Source organism: Pristiophorus japonicus, chromosome 12, assembly GCF_044704955.1.
Source record: "Pristiophorus japonicus isolate sPriJap1 chromosome 12, sPriJap1.hap1, whole genome shotgun sequence".
NCBI lineage: Eukaryota > Metazoa > Chordata > Chondrichthyes > Pristiophoridae > Pristiophorus > Pristiophorus japonicus.
In genome coordinates this window covers 44,537,235-44,559,480 of record NC_091988.1, presented here as the reverse complement: position 1 = coordinate 44,559,480, position 22,246 = coordinate 44,537,235, and the positions used below count along the sequence as shown (strand labels likewise).

Here is a 22,246-nt window from a genome sequence, read left to right as displayed (position 1 = left end):
CCCCAGCCCTCGCCTTCCCCCCCCAAGCCCTCGCCTTCCCCCCCCCAGCCCTCGCCTTCCCCCCCCCAGCCCTCGCCTTCCCCCCCCAGCCCTCGCCTTCCCCCCCAGCCCTCGCCTTCCCCCCCCAGCCCTCGCCTTCCCCCCCCAGCCCTCGCCTTCCCCCCCCAGCCCTCGCCTTCCCCCCCCAGCCCTCGCCTTCCCCCCCCAGCCCTCGCCTTCCCCCCCCAGCCCTCGCCTTCCCCCCCCAGCCTCGCCTTCCCCCCCCAGCCCTCGCCTTCCCCCCCCAGCCCTCGCCTTCCCCCCCCAGCCCTCGCCTTCCCCCCCAGCCCTCGCCTTCCCCCCTGCACCCAGCCCTCGCCTTCCCCCCCAGCCCTCGCCTTCCCCCCCCAGCCCTCGCCTTCCCCCCCAGCCTCTCCCCCCCCAGCCCTCGCCTTCCCCCCCAGCCCTCGCCTTCCCCCCCCAGCCCTCGCCTTCCCCCCCCAGCCCTCGCCTTCCCCCCCCAGCCCTCGCCTTCCCCCCCCAGCCCTCGCCTTCCCCCCCAGCCCTCGCCTTCCCCCCCCAGCCCTCGCCTTCCCCCCCAGCCCTCGCCTTCCCCCCCAGCCCTCGCCCTTCCCCCCCAGCCCTCGCCTTCCCCCCCAGCCCTCGCCTTCCCCCCAGCCCTCGCCTTCCCCCCCCAGCCCTCGCCTTCCCCCCCAGCCCTCGCCTTCCCCCCCAGCCCTCGCCTTCCCCCCCCAGCCCTCGCCTTCCCCCCCAGCCCTCGCCTTCCCCCCCCAGCCCTCGCCTTCCCCCCCCAGCCCTCGCCTTCCCCCCCCAGCCCTCGCCTTCCCCCCCAGCCCTCGCCTTCCCCCCCCAGCCCTCGCCTTCCCCCCCAGCCCTCGCCTTCCCCCCCCAGCCCTCGCCTTCCCCCCCAGCCCTCGCCTTCCCCCCCAGCCCTCCGCCTTCCCCCCCAGCCCTCGCCTTCCCCCCCCAGCCCTCGCCTTCCCCCCAGCCCTCGCCTTCCCCCCCAGCCCTCGCCTTCCCCCCCAGCCCTCGCCTTCCCCCCCAGCCCTCGCCTTCCCCCCCCAGCCCTCGCCTTCCCCCCCAGCCCTCGCCTTCCCCCCCAGCCCTCGCCTTCCCCCCCCAGCCCTCGCCTTCCCCCCCAGCCCTCGCCTTCCCCCCCAGCCCTCGCCTTCCCCCCCCAGCCCTCGCCTTCCCCCCCAGCCCTCGCCTTCCCCCCCAGCCCTCGCCTTCCCCCCCCAGCCCTCGCCTTCCCCCCCAGCCCTCGCCTTCCCCCCCAGCCCTCGCCTTCCCCCCCCAGCCCTCGCCTTCCCCCCCCAGCCCTCGCCTTCCCCCCCCAGCCCTCGCCTTCCCCCCCCAGCCCTCGCCTTCCCCCCCAGCCCTCGCCTTCCCCCCCCAGCCCTCGCCTTCCCCCCCCAGCCCTCGCCTTCCCCCCCAGCCCTCGCCTTCCCCCCCCAGCCCTCGCCTTCCCCCCCCAGCCCTCGCCTCCCCCCCAGCCCTCGCCTTCCCCCCCCAGCCCTCGCCTTCCCCCCCCAGCCCTCGCCTTCCCCCCCAGCCCTCGCCTTCCCCCCCCAGCCCTCGCCTTCCCCCCCCAGCCCTCGCCTTCCCCCCCCAGCCCTCGCCTTCCCCCCCCAGCCCTCGCCTTCCCCCCCCAGCCCTCGCCTTCCCCCCCCAGCCCTCGCCTTCCCCCCCCAGCCCTCGCCTTCCCCCCCAGCCCTCGCCTTCCCCCCCAGCCCTCGCCTTCCCCCCCAGCCCTCGCCTTCCCCCCCCCCCAGCCCTCGCCTTCCCCCCCCAGCCCTCGCCTTCCCCCCCCAGCCCTCGCCTTCCCCCCCCAGCCCTCGCCTTCCCCCCCCAGCCCTCGCCTTCCCCCCCCAGCCCTCGCCTTCCCCCCCAGCCCTCGCCTTCCCCCCCCAGCCCTCGCCTTCCCCCCCCAGCCCTCGCCTTCCCCCCCCAGCCCTCGCCTTCCCCCCCCAGCCCTCGCCTTCCCCCCCCAGCCCTCGCCTTCCCCCCCAGCCCTCGCCTTCCCCCCCCAGCCCTCGCCTTCCCCCCCCAGCCCTCCTTCCCCCCCCAGCCCTCGCCTTCCCCCCCCAGCCCTCGCCTTCCCCCCCCAGCCCTCGCCTTCCCCCCCCAGCCCTCGCCTTCCCCCCCCAGCCCTCGCCTTCCCCCCCAGCCCTCGCCTTCCCCCCCCAGCCCTCGCCTTCCCCCCCCAGCCCTCGCCTTCCCCCCCCAGCCCTCGCCTTCCCCCCCCAGCCCTCGCCTTCCCCCCCCAGCCCTCGCCTTCCCCCCCCAGCCCTCGCCTTCCCCCCCAGCCTCGCCTTCCCCCCCCAGCCCTCGCCTTCCCCCCCCAGCCCTCGCCTTCCCCCCCCAGCCCTCGCCTTCCCCCCCCAGCCCTCGCCTTCCCCCCCCAGCCCTCGCCTTCCCCCCCCCAGCCCTCGCCTTCCCCCCCCAGCCCTCGCCTTCCCCCCCCAGCCCTCGCCTTCCCCCCCAGCCCTCGCCTTCCCCCCCCAGCCCTCGCCTTCCCCCCCCAGCCCTCGCCTTCCCCCCCCAGCCCCTCGCCTTCCCCCCCAGCCCTCGCCTTCCCCCCCCCAGCCCTCGCCTTCCCCCCCCAGCCCTCGCCTTCCCCCCCAGCCCTCGCCTTCCCCCCAGCCCTCGCCTTCCCCCCCAGCCCTCGCCTTCCCCCCCCAGCCCTCGCCTTCCCCCCCCAGCCCTCGCCTTCCCCCCCCAGCCCTCGCCTTCCCCCCCCAGCCCTCGCCTTCCCCCCCCAGCCCTCGCCTTCCCCCCCAGCCCTCGCCTTCCCCCCCCAGCCCTCGCCTTCCCCTCCCCCCCAGCCCTCGCCTTCCCCCCCCAGCCCTCGCCTTCCCCCCCCAGCCCTCGCCTTCCCCCCCCAGCCCTCGCCTTCCCCCCCCAGCCCTCGCCTTCCCCCCCAGCCCTCGCCTTCCCCCCCCAGCCCTCGCCTTCCCCCCCCAGCCCTCGCCTTCCCCCCCAGCCCTCGCCTTCCCCCCCCAGCCCTCGCCTTCCCCCCCAGCCCTCGCCTTCCCCCCCAGCCCTCCGCCTTCCCCCCCCAGCCCTCGCCTTCCCCCCCCAGCCCTCGCCTTCCCCCCCCAGCCCTCGCCTTCCCCCCCCAGCCCTCGCCTTCCCCCCCAGCCCTCGCCTTCCCCCCCCAGCCCTCGCCTTCCCCCCCAGCCCTCGCCTTCCCCCCCCAGCCCTCGCCTTCCCCCCCAGCCCTCGCCTTCCCCCCCCAGCCCTCGCCTTCCCCCCCCAGCCCTCGCCTTCCCCCCCCCAGCCCTCGCCTTCCCCCCCCAGCCCTCGCCTTCCCCCCCCAGCCCTCGCCTTCCCCCCCCAGCCCTCGCCTTCCCCCCCCAGCCCTCGCCTTCCCCCCCCAGCCCTCGCCTTCCCCCCCCAGCCCTCGCCTTCCCCCCCCAGCCCTCGCCTTCCCCCCCCAGCCCTCGCCTTCCCCCCCCAGCCCTCGCCTTCCCCCCCAGCCCTCGCCTTCCCCCCCCAGCCCTCGCCTTCCCCCCCCAGCCCTCGCCTTCCCCCCCCAGCCCTCGCCTTCCCCCCCAGCCCTCGCCTTCCCCCCCCAGCCCTCGCCTTCCCCCCCCAGCCCTCGCCTTCCCCCCCCAGCCCTCGCCTTCCCCCCCCAGCCCTCGCCTTCCCCCCCCAGCCCTCGCCTTCCCCCCCCAGCCCTCGCCTTCCCCCCCCAGCCCTCGCCTTCCCCCCCCAGCCCTCGCCTTCCCCCCCCAGCCCTCGCCTTCCCCCCCCAGCCCTCGCCTTCCCCCCCCAGCCCTCGCCTTCCCCCCCCAGCCCTCGCCTTCCCCCCCCAGCCCTCGCCTTCCCCCCCCAGCCCTCGCCTTCCCCCCCCAGCCCTCGCCTTCCCCCCCAGCCCTCGCCTTCCCCCCCCAGCCCTCGCCTTCCCCCCCCAGCCCTCGCCTTCCCCCCCCAGCCCTCGCCTTCCCCCCCCAGCCCTCGCCTTCCCCCCCAGCCCTCGCCTTCCCCCCCCAGCCCTCGCCTTCCCCCCCCAGCCCTCGCCTTCCCCCCCCAGCCCTCGCCTTCCCCCCCCAGCCCTCGCCTTCCCCCCCCAGCCCTCGCCTTCCCCCCCCAGCCCTCGCCTTCCCCCCCCAGCCCTCGCCTTCCCCCCCCAGCCCTCGCCTACCCCTCCCTCCCTCCCGCCTCGCCTTCCCCCCCAGCCCTCGCCTACCCCTCCCTCCCTCCCGCCTCTCGCTCCCGCCCCTCGCTCCCTCCCTCCACCCCTTGCTCCCTCCTTCCCTCCCCCCACCCCTCATACCTTTCCTGCTGCTGCTGCACTTGCCTACGCCGATTTCCTTAACCCTCCGCAAGGATTTTCTCGAGTGGTCACATACACTGTCCTATGTAGAAACGGTGTAACTATTAGTTGGCCAAGGTTGTCTCAATGGCCAGAATTGGCGTAGGTGGCTGGTAACGCCCCCTTTTGAGCAAAAAAAACGTATCTAAAAAAACTTAACTAAGTCAGTAACTAAGGGCTCAAATTTCCCCAAGAGTTGCCCCTTTTTTTGAAGTAAGTAGCTTTTTTTGGGGTAACTTAAAAATCGCAAATTTCCCCATTTAACTTGCTCCAGCGTAAGTCAGTTAGTTACGTTTTTTTTCTAGTTTCGTTTTTTTCTCTCCAAAAGGGGGCGTGACCAGCCACTTACGCCTCTTGGCCATTGAAGCAAATTTGACCAGCTAAAAGTTACTCCAAACTAACTTAGGCCAGTGTATGTGGCCACTTTTGTCGGCACAGAAAAACCTTACCTATATTTATGAAATCAGCGCAGGTAGCCAGAGATAGGGGGGTGGGAGGGGAAGGTGAGTTAGAGGATTCTAAAGCACTAAACACCTTTACAACACTTTCACAACATCAGCACAACATCACAACAGCTGCACAACATCATCAAAAATAAATGAAAGATAAAGACTGCAGAACGCACCGGCTAGCCCTCCCGCCATGGCTAGGGGCGGCAGGCACACATGTCTGTAGGGGTGAGGGATTTTTACTTTTTACAGTTCCTAAATGTTGTGTGGTCCTAATGGAACATGATTCAGTTTTAATGCAAACCATCTTTCATTGGATATTTTACAATGCACTTCAACAACAACAACAGCAAAGAAGGGCAGCACCCATCCCTCACCCACACCTCTGGGAAAGTGCACTTCCTCATAGGGTCGGTGATGGTGGGGGGTGGGGGGGGGGCGTTGGGGGCCTGGCTTGGGTCTCACTGGTGGCTGGTGCGTGGATTGAAGTGAGAGTGGCATTTGAGTATCTGGCTTTTGTGCCCTTATTGCAGCAGCTAGCTCTTTTATGGCACCTGTCATCATTTGCACACCCTCTAAAATGCCCGCCCTCAGTTCGCGTCTCAGTGCTGATATTCCTCCCGACAGTGTCGCTACCTCATCACGCACCCCACTGACGGTCACCACGAGTGATCTTGTAAGGGCATTGGTCTCCTCACCCAATGACATAACCTGATTAGCATCTGATGAAGGAGAGACTGGTCGGCTTCTCCTTCCCCTCGCCGTGGGTCTGCCTAGTGGCACCCCTCCAGTTCGAGGCACAGGCTGGGACGGTGGGGCACTGGGTGTTCCAACATGCATTTCACCACCGCCACTGGGACCCGCAACCTCGGAAGGTGTGAAACCATGGAATGTTGCTGCGGAATTCATGGAGGTTTCTGGCAGTATGATGTCCTGTACTATGGACTGATCCATATCACGATCAGCATTCTCCCATGAACACATTTCCATAGACCCCTCCTCCCTCTTGGTCTGGAGCGCACGCATCTGGATCTTCTGGTGGATCTTCAGGATGTTCAGGATTGTCGTCGTCTTCTGCAAAATACAACAGAATAGTCAAATGGTTAGCAGCACAGGAGGGGGCAGGATGGGTGGCATGAGTAGTCTCATGCTTGGCAGGCCAATCAGCAGGTTGATTTGAAGGACTTCGATGCGTTTTAATGGCTCACCCTCACCCTTGCGTGTGGGTCCAGCTTGTGCAGAGCTGATTCTTTTTCTGCAGTTGCGACTCAGCAAGGCAGCAATCCTCTGTTCCAGGGGTGATAGTTGGTGCAGATTTGGCGACCCACCTCCTGTTCTAAGTCTTTCCCTTTTGTTGTGGGCCAATTTCTTCTGCAAAGATGAAAATATAACTTTTCACACATGGTGTGCTTCTGATGGGTGGGACATATACAGATGGTCACATTAACAATTGCAATTCCATTTAAAGATGAAAATATTACTTACACTCACTACTTAACCAATGTCCTGCCATTTCTTTTTGCACTGGCTTCCAGATCTTGCGGTATTCATCCCTGCGGAGTATTCTTCTGCAGCTAGGTTCCATCGTCTTCTCATTTCTTTGGGTGAAACTTTTGTGGGACCACTCTTACTAATATCCAGCTCCAGCCATTTGTCCTCCGTGACAGTGACTAGTTTCTCCACTTCCTCATGGAGGAAATTCTTTGTTCTTGTTGCACGCTCTTGCGTCATTGGTGTATTGGACTTACCGGTAATCTTGAAAAATCACAGTTCTCACCTTTCTTCCACCTATGCAGCACTCCTTTCCACTCCCTCAGCCACCCAAAAATCACAATTCACACCATATCTTCTAATATGGCCCACTACTAATGCTGCTGAGGCACTGAGGAAGCTCTCCCTTTAATTGGCTGATTGCCAAACTTCCTGCTGCAGTGCGCATGCACGCTGAAACGCGCATTGCGCATGCGCGCACACTGAAACAGACATGCGTCCCCCTGCCGGCACTCGAGGACACACCGGGCCCATGCCCCGCCCCCCCTGCCGGCTGTGCTGAACAACCGCGGCCCAAGCTCCGCGCCCCACAGGTTTCTCAGCGCCAGCCACGGGACCACAAGAATCAAGGAACGGCCAAATTATCCTGGTACGTTTTCGGTGCGTTTTGTCCCCCACGAAGTCGGCATACCACAGCTAACTACGCCGCTCCAAGCGGCTGGGGAAATTTGGGCCCTAAGTCAGTAACTAAACGTAACTGGTGCAAATTGATTGGGGAAACTGGGGATTTTTAAGTTATGCCAGAAAAGGCAGCCTACTCCCAAAAAAACGGAGCAAATACTGGGGAAAATTGAGCCCCAAGTATGTGCCTAAGTTCGGATGCTGAAAGTTCATCCAAATTGAACTCCAATCTTGATCTATTTAAAAATAGTTTTTCACTTCTGTTTGTCCTGCTTCAAGTCAAATTTACTTCTCTCTCCTGTAGATTTGGGATGCTATAAAGTCTGGCAGAGCAATTGAGGATCCTTCTTTGTTGAACACGTTTCTTTTGCTGACTTTTGCAGTAAGTATCTTTTTTTTAATGCAATAATTTTGTATTTCAGAGCCATTATGTTTCATAAAATGAGATAACCGGAAAGATGAACTAATCTGATTTTAAATCCATTTCAATTGCATCAAATATTTTATCAAATTCTATTATCCCCACTTTAGATGATCAGTGTTCCTTAAATAATGTTACAAATACTGTTGTAGTTTGATAGAAGAGTATTTGTTTAGTTGCTTATCATGTCTCAAAGCACTTCATACACACTTGATTTTGACGGGCAGTGACTTTTTTAGGTACATGTGGAAGACCAATTTTGCAATGAAGTACATGACCAGTTAATTTGTTTTCAGTGGTGTTGGTTGAAGAAGGAATGTTTACCAAGACACTTAGATAGAAATAACTTGCATTTCCTTAGTGTCTTTCCTGTTCTCGGAATCACAAAGTGCTTCACAACCAATGAATTACTTTTGATATGTAGTCACTGTTATGTGGCAAACATAGCAGCCAATTTGTGCACAGCAAGGTCCCATAAACCGTAAATGGCCAATGAGTCTACTTTTGGTGTTTTTGGTCGAGGGAAGAGAATTGGCCTGAACAATGGGGGATCTTTCTGCTCTTCTTCAAATAGTGGCTTGGGATCTCTTGCATCCTGTACAGGCAGACCTGATCACACTTTAATGTCTCATCTGAAAGGTACCACCTCTGACAGTATTGTACTCCTTCAGTATTGGACTGAAGTGTCAGCCTAGATTATTTGCTCAAGTCTTGGGAGTTGGGCTTGAACTCACGACCTTGTATTTTAGAGGCATGGGTGCCAGACCAAATGAATGGTGTCCGTTTAGCTCGGTGGTCGTGCCTGATATTCTTCAAATAGTGTTGTGGGATCTTTAATGTCTTTCTTGCTCTTTGAAAGAGCTGGCGCAGACTCGATGGGCTGAATGGCCTCTTTCTGTGAGGAACCCACGATTCTATGAACGAGCAGAACAGACAGGACCTCTGTTATGTACCACACTCAGCACTGCACTGCAGCGTCAGCCTAAATTGTACTCGAGCCTTGGAGTGGGGCTTGAGCCCACACCCTCTAACTCAGAGGCAAGGCTGTTACCAAGGTGACCGCAAGAATATCTACTTAGTATGTCTCACTATCTGTATAATTAAAAGAGGGTCAGAAAGGTGGGTTGGGGGGGGGGGGGGGGAGGGTGGTGATTCCCACTGACGAGGTGTTCGGGCCGTCCGGCCCTGCCTTGGAGGATGTCGTCTGGCCGGCTTTGCCGAGGAGGATGTCGTCGGGCCAGCTCCGCCGAGGAAATTATCGTCGGCTGGCCTCGCCAAAGTTGTCGTTGGGCGGGCCGGCCCTGAGGAGGTGTTCGGGCAGGCGGGCTCCACCGAGGTGGTGTTCGGGCGGGCCGACGAGGAGGCTCCGAGGTAAGGGCAGCTGCGGCGAGGCGAGCAGCGGCGAGGCCCGAGGTCGGCAGGGTCGTCGGGTACGAATTCCGGACGACCCTGCCACCAATTGTCCCGGAACATTCCGGATTCTGAACTCCGGATTCTTGACGCTGCACCTGTATTTAGTTTTCAGGCCCCTGTGCATGCAGTGCACAGTACACACCCACCTACCCTCGGTCTCCCGTGCTCCTTCCTTGCCCACCAACCTTGAATTCCCCCTCAAATATTTTTCTACTTTTGTAGCTCAGATTTGAAATTGAATGTATATTAAGTGTATTTAACTCTGGAACATTACATTTGGTTGCCAACATTTTTTGGAAATATTTTACCTTGCACACCATTCAGACGGCAGTAGTCTCTGGATTACTTAAACCTTGCTGTTTATTTCACACGGGGATGATGTGTACATATAAAATGAATTAACAAGGGACAAAGATTTAACAAAAATCACTTGGAAAAAAATGAATGTTTATGTTGTAGAGTAAAATGCCAGCTGTTAAACTTCTAATGTGCCTCAGAGGAGTTAATTACCTTTAAAAGAGTTGTATGCACTGTTTCTGTTACAAAGATTAGCAAAGGCTAGCAACTTGATGTTTTAAGTCAGTCCCAAACAAAAAAATGAATAATGTCTTCTCAAAAATAACAATTTATACTAGAAACTAACACCCCTGTTGCGCTATTCAAAACTTTCATAAATAGAAGAGCTCTTTTTCAAAACTGCCAACACTTTAGCTGAGCTTTTAACTTGTGATATGAGCTATTTTCTCTTTACCACCCCCTCCCAATTTCCTATCTGGTGATTGGTTGCAAATGTGAGATTGGTGTCTGCACCAGCTGTCAACTCCATTATAAAAAAGGCTGCTAAGATTCTGAGAGGAAAATACCTTTTACTACAATACTGGTCTCTGCCCATCCATTTTATTTTTTAAATAAAAGAGCATTGTTTAAAGAATTGTGTTAAATTGTTTGACCGTTTCATCCCCTCTACCAAACTCCAAAATTGTGCGAAAGTTATGTGAGGTTTGACTAAATACTTAAGCCAATGTGCTTTGAAAGTGTAATTTCCTTTTGTTTGGGGGAAAAAAATGCGGATCAAGCTCCACACACGACTTGAGTTGCTGAGCCATGTAAACCAGGATCGAAAAGACAGAAAGACTTGCATTTATAAAGAGCCTTTCACGACCACTGGACGTCCCAAAGCACTTTATAGCTAATGAAGTACTTTTGAAGTGTGTCACTGTTGTAATGTAGCAAACGCAGCACCCAATTTGCGCACAGCAAGCTCCCTCAAACAGCAGTGTGATAATGACAAGATTTACCTGCTTTTAGTGATGTTGATTGAGGGATAAATATTGGCCATAACACCCCTACTCTTCAAAATAGTGCCATGGGATCTTTTATGATCCACCTGAGAGGGCAGTCGACGCCTCGGTTTAACGTTCATCTGAAAGACAGCACCACTAGCAGTGCAGCACTCCCTCAGCACTTGTCAGCCTAGAATTTTGTGCTCAAGTCTCTGGAGTGGGACTTGATATCACAACCTTCTGACAGAGGCGAGAGTGCTACCAACTGAGCCACAGCTGGTACAGGATGGTTTGAGGTTTGATGTCTGGACTGCTCTGAGATTATGGTAGTAGCTCTAAAATTCATTTCAACACCCTTTATTATGAAAGCAAAACATTTCTAGTGATTCTTCTGGAAGTATATACAAGAGAACATCTGGTGAAAACAGGTTATGGCTCTTTAGTGAAGCCCCCCACTGTTGAATAGTTTCCCCCTTTCAATGTACTCCACATACCAAAGTGCCTAGCTCTACCTATGATAATCACATGTGTGAATGATTTGTGGAATTGTTGTGTATTTACTTTGAATTGCTGTTTATTTAAAATATATATTCTTGAGAGCTAATTCGGTTTTATTGAAACTATATTTTGCAGGATTTAAAAAAGTATCATTTCTACTACTGGTTTGCATTTCCTGCATTGTGCTTCACAGAAGGGATACCCATATTGCAGCAACCCGTCAGCTTGGCAGAAAAGTTCTCCACGAGTCAGGTATTAAAGAATGGATGTCACAGTGCGGATCTTTTCTTTCATAACATTTTTTCAGGACTATAGTAACGTTTCTGCCCCCAAAATAAGATGCTAAAATCATACTTTGAGTCTGTGCATTCCCTTATAATAACTTTCAGCCTTCAAAATGTAGACTATTTTTGTTGAGATCCGTGAGAGAAAAGAGGTGCACCTTTTGAATTGCTGAAAATATTTTTCAATACTCTTGAGTTAAGTTAAGAAAACTTTTATTTTTACCGATTTAACTGCTTGCTCTCACTCTTTCAGTGACAAGTCTGTGGTGATGAGTACAGAGGGGGCTGACTCTGGGCAATTAGAGCAGAGGGCTGAGCCCAGTTTAATGATTTACTAAACTAATTGATGTAACTCAAAACATGCTATAGGGCAAAAGAATAACCAGCTTTGTTATTTTTAATGAGTTTTTACAGGAAGATTCTTGCCAGCTTTCTTCTCTTTCCTTATCTAAGGCCATTGGCTCCTTGCTTGGGTATGGTTCCATGATCCTCTGGTACCTAGTTAGGGTTGCCAACTCTGGTTGGAGACATTCCTGGATATTTGACCACGCGACATTCCCGACCACGCGACATCCGCTCAAATGATTTCGACAAATGTTAATCCATTACCGTATAAAGGTTGTGGTTTCGTGTCAGCAGCAGTTGTGCGAATAGGTGACGAAGGGGGGGCGACCGAGGGCGGGGGGGGGATCCTAGGAAGGCGGGGAATGCGAAGCGGGGGGGGGGGGGGGGGGGCGAGTTCAGAGGACGGGGGTGGGGATCCAGGGGCGGGGGGGGGGGGGCGGAAACAGAGGGCAGGGAAGGGGATGGGGGGCGGAGAATCAAGGGCGGGGAGGGAGGGGGACCGGTGGTGGGGAAAGGGGTTGGGGTGGGAGGGAACGGGGTGGGGGAGGGGGGAAAACGGGGAAGGGGATGGAAGCGGGGGGAGGAAACGGGGAAGGGGCTGGGAGGGGGGGGGTGGAAACGGGGAAGGGGCTGGGCTGGGAGGGGAGGGAAACGGGGAAGGAGCTGGGGGGGGGGGAAACGGGGAAGGGGCTGGGAGGGGGGAAACGGGGAAGGGGCTGGGAGGGGGGGGGAACGGGGAAGAGGCTGGGAGGGGGGGGGAATGGCGAAGGAGCTGGGGGGGGAAACGGGGAAGGGGCTGGGAGGGGGGGAAACGGGGAAGGGGCTGGGAGGGGGGGAAATGGGGAAGGGGCTGGGAGGGGGGGAAACGGGGAAGGGGCTGGGAGGGGGGGAAACGGGGAAGGGGCTGGGAGGGGGGAAACGGGGAAGGGGCTGGGAGGGGGGGGAAACGGGGAAGGGGCTGGGAGGGGGGGGAAACGGGGAAGGGGCTGGGAGGGGGGGGGAAACGGGGAAGGGGCTGGGAGGGGGGGGGAAACGGGGAAGGGGCTGGGAGGGGGGGGAAACGGGGAAGGGGCTGGGAGGGGGGGGAAACGGGGAAGGGGCTGGGAGGGGGGGAAACGGGGAAGGGGCTGGGAGGGGGGGAAATGGGGAAGGGGCTGGGAGGGGGGGAAATGGGGAAGGGGCTGGGAGGGGGCGAAATGGGGAAGGGGCTGGGAGGGGGGGAAACGGGGAAGGGGCTGAGAGGGGGGGAAACGGGGAAGGGGCTGAGAGGGGGGGAAACGGGAAAGGGGCTGGGAGGGGGGGGAACGGGGAAGGGGCTGGGAGGGGGGGAAACTGGGAAGCGGCTGGAAACTGGGAAGGGGCTGGGAGGAGGGGAAAATGGGGAAGGGGCTGGGAGGAGGGGAAAACGGGGAAGGGGCTGGGGGGGGAGAAAACAGGAAAGGGGCTGGGAGGGGGAAAACTGGGAAGGGGGGGAGTGGGGGTGGGAGGGAAAAGGAGTGGGAACACTGTCCTGTTCCCCTTTCTCCAGCAAGGGGTGCTGAGGCCGGGCGGTGTGATCTACTCGCTCAGCAGACTTGATAATGAACCTGGGACCCAGATGATTTGTGTGCGACACAGCTGCTCACTGGATAAACTCAGTGAACTGTTGCATAAGCAAGACGTCTGTTGGTTATCCTTCATTCCTGGAATTATGTTTTCAAGTGAGTTTTTATTATTAGTGCCCAAATAGCAGTCATAAAACCGGGCTGCAATATTGTGTTTCTCTTTTGTAACTGAATTACTTTACAGATTCCTCCTGGCCAGCTTCCTACATTCTACCCTCCGTAAACATGAGGTCATCCAAAACTTGGTTGCCCAGGTCTTAACTCTCGCCAAGTCCTATTTACCCATCGCCCCTGTGCTTGCTGACTGATTGGCTTCCGGTTAAACAATGCCTCGATTTAAAAAAAAATGTGCATTCTTTTTTCAAATCCCTCCACTGCCTCACCCCTCCCTAGCCCTACAACCCTCCGAGGTATCTGCGCTCCTCCAATTCTGGTCTCTTGAACATCCCCGATTTTAATCGCTCCACCATTGGCGGCCATGTCTTCAGCTGCCAAAGCCCCAAGCTCTGGAATTCCTTCACTAAACCTCTCCACCTCTCTACCTTGCTCTCCTCCTTTAAGACCCTCCTTCAAATCTACCTCTTTCACCAAGCTTTTGGTCATCTGCCTTAATAACTCCTTATGCGGCTCTGTTTGCTAACGCTCCTGAGAAGCGCCTTGGGATGTTTTACTACATTAAAGGTGTTATATAAATGCAAGTTGCTGTTCGGACAAACTTTAAAGCAAAACTACCTGCATTAGTAGCTGATTTTTTTTTGTTATATAAAACAGATCCAGACCCTTCAGGAAGCTTATGATGAACTTTGCCAAAAGGAGGAAGTTACTGCAGTTCCTTATTTTCTGGTCAAGTACACAGAGGATTCTGTTTCCTTGGCATCTTTGAGAAACTGGAATGAATTTTTCAAAGGCCAGACTAAGGTACAAATTTAGATCCAAGGATTAGGTGTGTAATAAAAAATGGGTCTGTGAGTGATTGAAAGTGGTTCTGAATTGTGCTATTGAGTGGCATTAGGCTGCTTATAAACAGACCATCAGTCCACTGTGGGCTCGCTCATGCTGGGTGTGACCTAGTGTAACTTTGTAGATGTCATTCATTGTTATCTTGCTGAAGACATTACTGTATCTGGTAGGCATCCGCTGTACTGTTGCTGCTGCTGTACAGCAGCGATGCAGACACTTGATCCTAAATAGAAATGCCTGTTTGAGTAAGTGCAGCTTGTTCGTCTGGAAATAAAAATACATATACTTTATGAATAGCTCTGCTGAAGTGCTATTCGATAAGTTGAGGAATTCAGGAAGTAGACAGAAAAAGTATTTCCTAATTTGCAGGATTGCACTAAAATATTTTACTCTTCTGTTTGTTTTGTTCAACTTCTCGGTCGGTGCTCAGTCCTTTGAAAAGGAAAGTGATTGCCACGAGTTTGCTTCCCCAAACAAAACTCATTAGTTGTACGTCTGGAAAAATAAAAATCATCACCTAGCTGTGTAAGCACGTACGCACGTCTTTTGAACTCTTATTTTACCAAAGATTTCGGAAGATTTACCCAACATTTTCCCTTAGCAGAGGGGTCAACAAATAGGGGGCATAGATTTAAAATAATTGGGGAGAGTTTTAGAGGGGATTTGAGGAGAAATTTCTTCACGTAGAGGGTTGTGGGGGTCTGGCACTCACTGCCTGAAAGGGTGGTAGAGGCAAAAACCCTCACCAAATTAAAAAAAATACTTGGATGTGCACTTGTAGTGCCTTAACCTACAGGGCTATGGACCAAGAGCTGGAAAGTGGGATCAGGCTGGATAGCTCTTTGTCGGCCGGCGTGGACACAATAGGCTGAAATGGCCTCCTTCCGTGCTGTAAATTTCTGATTCTATGATTTCGAAGCTGAAAGGGAGCACAGTCAACCTGCAAGAATAAACAGGTGGCTAAATTAGGTTGTGACACTTGGGCTGCTGCCGAGAGTACATTACTTTGGGAATTCTGTGGAACTATTTGAAGGCAAAATATCCAATTGTCTTACGGTTGCGATCTTAAAATGTAGACATTAACCCTGATGTAACTTCTTCAGAAGCGCTGTTTCCCCACATGTGCGTGCAATGGGGCCACTGAATAATTGTAGTGATTGTTGGCCTGAGAATCTTTTCACTCCTTTCCCCTTGTGTTCTGAAGGTGATGATTCATAGTGGTGGAAGGCTAAGTAGAGATTTGATCGAAGTGTTTAAAATAATGACGGGTTTAGATAGAGTAAATAAAGAGAAACTGTTTCCAATGGCTGAAGGGTCGATAACCAGAGGGCACAGATTTAAGGTGATTGGCAAAAGAACCAGAGGTGACATGAGGAAAAATGTTTTTAATGCAACGAGTGGTTAGGATTTGCAATGCACTGCCTGTGGTGGATACAGATTCAAAAGGGAATTGGATAAATACGTGAAGGATATAAAATAACAGGGGTATGGGGAAAGAGCAGCGGAAGGGACTAACTAACTGGATTGCTCTTCGAAAGAGCCAGTGCAGACTCGATGGGCCATCTGTGCTGTACTATTCTATGATTTTACAATCCCACGATATGAGCCTGCAGTGGACTACTTTATGCTGTTAGTCTTGCCATCTTCATTTTGTGATAATGCTATTACTTTGGCAGTCACTCCCTGTTAAAGGCAATGTTCTTTTTCAGGTTACAGTTGGTGTCTATGATCCTTGCACCTTAACCCAGTATCCAGGATGGCCTCTGCGAAGCTTCCTGGTCCTTATAGCCTACAACTGGTAAATGTTTTATCTTCTTTACTGTGGTTTAGTACAATTTTGGAAAGGATTTTATTTTAGGAAAATGATTGCTACTTTTGTGACGTGTAAGATTTTCTTCAAACAAAATAAACCCACATTTAGATGTATAAACATGAAATGAAGGGAGGCTGTTAATTTGCTGATGGACAATATAACATTGCTGCTTGATGTTGCTTAGATAGTATGAAATGCTTTTATAGCATACCTGTAAGTGGTCAAACGTTACCCATCATCTCTGTGAAAATGAAAACGTTCAGTTTGTTTTGAAACTAGAGCAGTGTTCTAGTTCCATTCTTTCGCTTCCCATCCTCTGTTGCCCTCTTTCATTTCTTCCAGTGGTAATTCAGTACTGTCTGTCTTCAATCTAGAGAGAAAATAATTTTACCTGGTCACTGCTGCTTAATAATTAAAACAAGTAGGCTTGCACACTTTTGCCAATTGCCAGTGATTTATTAGTAGTGCTGATAGTGAACATTGCCCACTTGTTTTTATTTTCAAAACAATGAAAGTATGTTTGAGTTGTAAGCCTGGGATGCTTTTCTGATTTTACCAATACTATAAGAACATAAAAAATGGGAGCAGCAGGAGTAGGCCATTCGGCCTTGCGAGTCTGCTCCACCAATTCAATAAGATCATGGTTGATCTTCTATCTCAGCTCCACCGTCCTGCACTATCCCCATAGTCCTTGATTCCCTTAGCGCCCAAAAGTCTATCGACCCCTGTGATGATATACTGAACGACTGAGCATCCACAGCCCTCTGGGGTCAAGAATTCCAAAGATTCACAACCCTTTGAGTGAAGAAATTTCTCCTCATCTCAGTCCTAAATGGCCGACTCCTTATTCTGAATCTATGATCCCTCGTTCTAGACTCCCCAGCCAGGGGAAACATCCTCCCAGCATCTACTCTGTCAAGCCCTGTGTAAGGGGGTATAGTATTGTCAGGTTATAAAATATTGTCACCAAAGTGGAAGTAGGCATTCGCTTATATGCATGTAAAGCTCGCTTATAAAACTCACTTACAAATGGGTTTTAAAATGGAGAACAGCTAAAAAGCAAAGCTTGCTGGTAAATGCGTTGAACCCTAGCACAGACTGATAGAAGATTCAGTACAGAACAACACTTGCCAAGGACAGTAGAGTAAGCTGTTTGGAGAACATAGATTATAATATTGACGGGTAGTTTTGACTAGAGTTCTTGGGAGCGGGATAAGGAGGCACCACCCTGGGAAGCAAGGTTAATCAACACGTCATGAGGAACTGAGGCAAAGTTGACACCACTGAACAAAGACATTCCATAAGACTGACAGGTGATGAAAGATGGAAAGGTTGGGGGAACCACTCCGAGCCAGTCTGATAAGAGTAAACGAATCAATGTAACTTCGCTGTTAGCAGTAGGCCAATCGGTGGTTTTGTAGGAGGGTTGCACACCTCAGAAAATGTATAACTCGATACAGAAACCTCTGTTCTTCTGCATGCTTGAATAAAAACAGCTTGAACCGAGGTTTTGTCTGAGTGATTCCGTGGTCGCTATACGGGCGGGTGTCGATTCCTTATATCAGGGAATCCACCTGGAAGAAGAAAAGTCTTTTTACCCCAACACCCTGTAAGAATTAGATATGTTTCAATGAGATCGTCTCTCATTCTTCTAAATTGTAGGGAATATAGGCCTACTTTCCTCAATCTTTCCTCATAGGACAATTCCTCCCATCCCACAAATCAGTCTGGTGAAACTTTGTTGCACTCCCTCGAAGGCAAGTATATCCTTGGGTAAGGAGACCAAATACACCGTACTCCAGGTGTGGTCTCACCAAGGCCCTTTATACTGCAGTAAAGGCCTCTACTCTTATTCTGTAATCCTTTTGTAATAAAGGCTAATGTACCATTTGCTTTCCTAATTGCTTGCTGTACTTGCATGTTAACTTTGTGATTTGTGTACAAGGACACCCAGGTCTCTCTGAACACCAACATTTCCCAATCTCATTCAAAAAATATTCTGCTTTTCTATTCTTCCTAGTAAAGAACTTCACATTTCTCCACATTATATTCCATCTACCATGTTTTTGCCCACTCATTTAACCTGTCTATACCCCTTTGCAGCTTCTTTGTATCCTCCTCACAACTTACTTTCCCACCTAACTTTATTTTTCCAGCAAACCTGGATACATTACACACAGTCCCATCATCTAAGTTATTGATATAGACTGTAAATAGCTGAGGCCTAAGCACTGATCCTTGTGGTACCCCACTCATTACAGTCTGCCAACCAGGTAATGACCCATTTATTCCTACTCTGTTTTCTGTCTATTGAACAACCCTCAATCCATGCTAAAATATTACCCCCAATTCCTTTAGCCCTAAGTTTGCTTAATAACCTCTTGTGTGGCACCTTATTAAAAGCTTTCTGAAAATCCAACTACACCACATCCACTGGTTCCCCCTTATCTACCCTGCTGGTTACAAGCTCAGAAATCTCTTAAGATTTGTCAAACACGATTTCCCTTTCATAAATCTGTGTTAACTCTGCCCATTTTTCTAAGTGCTCTGTTACATGTCCCTCATGCAATATTCTAATATTTTCCCTACTATTAATTTCATGCTAACTGGCCTGTAGTTCCCTGTCTTCTCTCTTCCTCCTTTCTTGAATAGCAGAGTTACATTTGCTACCTTCCAATCCGTAGAGACTGTTCTAGAATCTAGGCAATTCTGGAAGATCAAAACCAATGCATCCGCTATCTCTGCAGCCATCTCTTTTAAAACCCTAGGATGTAGACCATCAGGTCCAGGGGATTTGTCAGCTTTTATTCCCATTAATTTCTCCAGTACTATTTCATTACTAATACTAATTTCCTTCAGTTGCTCATTCTCACTAGACCCTTGGTTCCCCACTGAATGTTTTTTGTGTCTCCATCCAGGAAGACGGATACAAAATATGTGCTTAATGTCATTGCTATTTCTTTATTCCCCATTATAATTTCTCCTGTCTCTGTCTGTAAGGGAACCATGTTTACCTTCGCTAATCTCTTCCTTTTTAAATACCTATTCGCTGTAGAAGCTTTTGCAATCTGTTTTACGTATCTGGCTAGTTTACTTTATATTGTGTTTTCTCTCTCTCTCAATTTATTGGTCCTCCTTTGCTGAATTCTAAATCCTGCCAATCCTCAGACTTACCACTCTGTTTGACTACTGCTTCCTTTAATCTAATACTACCCTTAACTTCTCTTGTTAGCACAGTTGGACCACTTTTCCCATAGGGTTTTTATTCCTTAAGGAAATTTATATTTGTTGTGAATTATGAATTATTTCTTTAAATGTTTGCCATTGCTTATCTACCATCGTATCTTTTAATCTAGTTTCCCAACCTACCTTCAACCAACTTGCCTCTCATACCTACATAAGGCCCTAGTTTCAGACTTAACTCAATCACTCTCAAACTCAATATAAAGTTCTATCATATTATGATCACTGCACTCCAGAGGCTCCTTTGCTACAAGGTTATTAATTAACCCTGTCCCATTGCACAATATGAGGTCTAAACAGGTCTAAAATAGCCTGTTCCCTAGTTGGTTCCTCGACATATTGATCTAGTAACCTATCTTGAATGCATTCCATAAACTCATCCTCTGCATTATTACTGCAAATTTGGTTTGCCCAGTCTATCTGAAAATTGACGTCACTCATGATTGCTGTATTACCCTTGTTACATGCACCTGTCATTTCCTGATTAAACTGTGCTCGACACTACAACTACTGTTAGGGGGCTATAAACTACTTACGCCAGTGTTATCTGCTCCTTGTTGTTTCTTAGTTCCACCCAGAAGTAATTCTACATCTTGTTCTTCTGAGCTAAGATCCTTTCTCTCTACTGACTTTATCCCATACTTTATTATCAGGGCTACACCCCGCACTCCTTTTCCATTCTGCCTATCTCTTCTAAAAGTCAACCATCCTGGAATATTTAGTTCCCAACCTTGGTCGCTCTGCAACCATGTATCCGTAATGGCTATTAAATTTATATCTGTGCTATTAATTCATCTATTTTATCGTGAATGCTTCGCGCATTCAGATATCGTGCTAGTATGAAGCGTCTTTCAATTTTTTTTAATTTTGAAAAGTGTGATGGTCCCTGCATCCTTGCATGATCATTGCCTTCGTTAATATTGCCACTAATCCTGACCCTTTACATTCCTATAGGTGGTATAATAAGGCCCTTCGCATTTGTTGTTGAGTGTTGAGTGTCAGACGTGGCTCAGTGGTAGCACTCTGGCCTCTGAGTCAGAAAGTTGTGGGTTCAAGTCCGACTACAGAGACTTGGACACAAAATCGGACTGAGGGAGTGCTGCACTGTCGGAGGTGCCATCTTTCGGATGAGACATTAAACCAAGATGCCATCTACCCTCACAGGTGGACATAAAAGATCCCATGGCACTATGTTGAAGAAGAATAAGGGAGTTCTCCCGGGTGTCCAGGCCAATATTAATACCTCAACCAAAACATATTATCTAGTCATTATCACATTGCTGATTGTGTGACGCAAGTTGGCTGCCATGTTTCCTGCAGTGACTACACTTCAAAAATGACTATATTGACTGTTTGGGACGTCCTGAGGTCATGAAAGGCGCTGTATAAATGAAAATCTTTTTCTTTTTGGAAACAATTCAGTGGTTTGATTACTTTTCTTTGTGATGATAGGGGTAGCTTTCTGGACTCGCTCGAAGTTCTCTGCTTCAGAGACCGAACTATGCAAGGGATCAGGGACACCCAGCACAGCATCGTCTTTGAAGTAAAACTTCCACAAATGGGATCAATCACAGGTAATTGGAAATCAGCACTGCTTAAAAAATTTGAATATGGTTTCTTTCATGACACAGTATAAAGATAACCAGAATTTTGTTGTCACACAATGAAGTGAAAGATGAAAGGAAGGTTAAGTTCTCAGAACAAGAACTTGTATTTATGTAGCACTTTTAACGTAGTAACATATTCCAAGGTGCTTCATAGGAGTATTATAAGACAAAAAATTGACACGAGCCACATAGAGAAATCAGAGCAGGTGCTTGGTCACAGAGGTAGGTTTTAAAGAGCATCTTAAAGGAGGAAAGAGAGGCAGCGAGGTTTAGGCAGGGAATTCCAGAGCTTGAGGCCTAGGCAACAGAAGGTACGGCCACCAATGGTTGGGCGATTGTAATCAGGGATGCTCAAGAGGGCAGAATTAGAGGAGTGCAGATATCTCTGGGTGGGCGGTTGTGGGGCTGAAGGTGATTACAGAGATAGGGAGAGGGATTTGAAAACCAGGATGAGAATTTTGCCAGCACAGGGGTGATTGGGTGAGCCTGATTAGGTGCGAGCTAGGATGCGGGCAGCAGCGTTTTAATACCATTAATGGTTGCTTGATGCACTTACTATTTGTGAAAACGTGACGTCTTCATACTATTACAGATCAGGTTTTTCTTATGCTCATGTCAAAAAGGTGGTTGCCATAAACAGAGTCTTCTCTGATCTAATATCTGTGCTGTTGTATGTATAATTTCCCCCAAATTGTTGTGTACAAGTCTCTGGAAATTATGTGGGATGTCAATTATGTTCCCTGATACTTTATGGAAGGTAGTAAATGCCATCTTGTCAGACCAATGTGTAGAGGCCAAATTCAAACTTATTGATGGGTTGAATGAGACCGAGATTATGGGCTCAATTTTCCCCAGTGATTTGCACTGTTTTTTTGGAGCAGGCTGCTCTTTTTGGCCGAAGTTGAAAAACCACATTTTCCCCAATCAATTTGCACCAGTGTAACTCAGTTAAGATTTTTTTAGGTCAGTTTTTTTTTCAGCCAAAGGGGGGCATAACCAGCTACCTACGATAATTCTGGCCATTTAGGGAAGTTTGGCCAGCTGAGAGTTACTCCAGTTGTGCTTAGGCCAACGTATGTGGCCTCTGCAGAAAAACCTTCCAGAGAGTTAAGGAAATCGGCACAGGTAAGGAAATCTGTGCAGCAGATGCCCGGACACACTGAAAGAATTGAAAAACACTTGGCAGCATCTTACCTCCAACCCCACCCGAAGGCTGTCCGGTCCCATTCTTGGTCCCCACACACAATTCTGTCCCATTCTCGGTCCCTGGTTCTCTCACACAGTCCAGAGAGAGAGAGAGAGAGAGAGAGAGAGAAGAAACCAGCATGCAGCCTCCGCTCACATTGTGTCCCTGGTTACCATGGCAGCACGGTCTTTTTGGTGCAGATTAAGGCACCACCCCCAAAACTAAAGGTCGGATTACGCCACGCCAAAATGAAGAAATCCAACGGGGAAACTTAGAATATTTTTGGGGGCTTAGGCCATGGATATTTACTGCACCAAGGCACCTCCAGATTCGTTTGGTCACAGGAATTCTACTGGGTTGAAATGCAGCAGTTATAAACCTTCTAAATTTAGGAATGGTTAAACACTTAGACTAGAATTTGTTTCTCCTAGATCAGGTTAAAATAAATAACGGTACTTTCGGGAGGGAAAGCTAAGCTATTTTCAAAAGAAGAAAAGTGAATGTTGGAACTCTATAGTAAAAATGGAAAATGCTGGATGTAAACGGTAGGTTGATCAGCATCTGAAAGACACAGGTTGGGACTCTGATGGGACCACTTCTCTGTACTATTTGGATGGAGGTCCCCCAAAATGTTACATTTTGTTTCTTTC

The 22,246-nt window shown here is 51.6% G+C and overlaps 1 protein-coding gene across 2 annotated transcripts in view; it reads left to right on the top strand.

Moving 5' to 3' along the window:
* atg7 (ATG7 autophagy related 7 homolog (S. cerevisiae)) overlaps positions 1–22,246 on the top strand; it is a 238,253-nt gene that overhangs the window by 18,706 nt on the left and 197,301 nt on the right. For both annotated transcript variants that reach the window (XR_011596050.1, XM_070895377.1), the window contains exons 4-8: positions 7,244–7,321; positions 10,690–10,806; positions 13,559–13,705; positions 15,457–15,545; positions 20,256–20,377. Coding sequence is in view for 1 of the 2 variants with exons in the window: in XM_070895377.1 (XP_070751478.1) it covers positions 7,244–7,321; positions 10,690–10,806; positions 13,559–13,705; positions 15,457–15,545; positions 20,256–20,377 (553 nt within the window). In the remaining variant the exon portion in view is untranslated. The remainder of the gene's footprint in view (positions 1–7,243; positions 7,322–10,689; positions 10,807–13,558; positions 13,706–15,456; positions 15,546–20,255; positions 20,378–22,246) is intronic.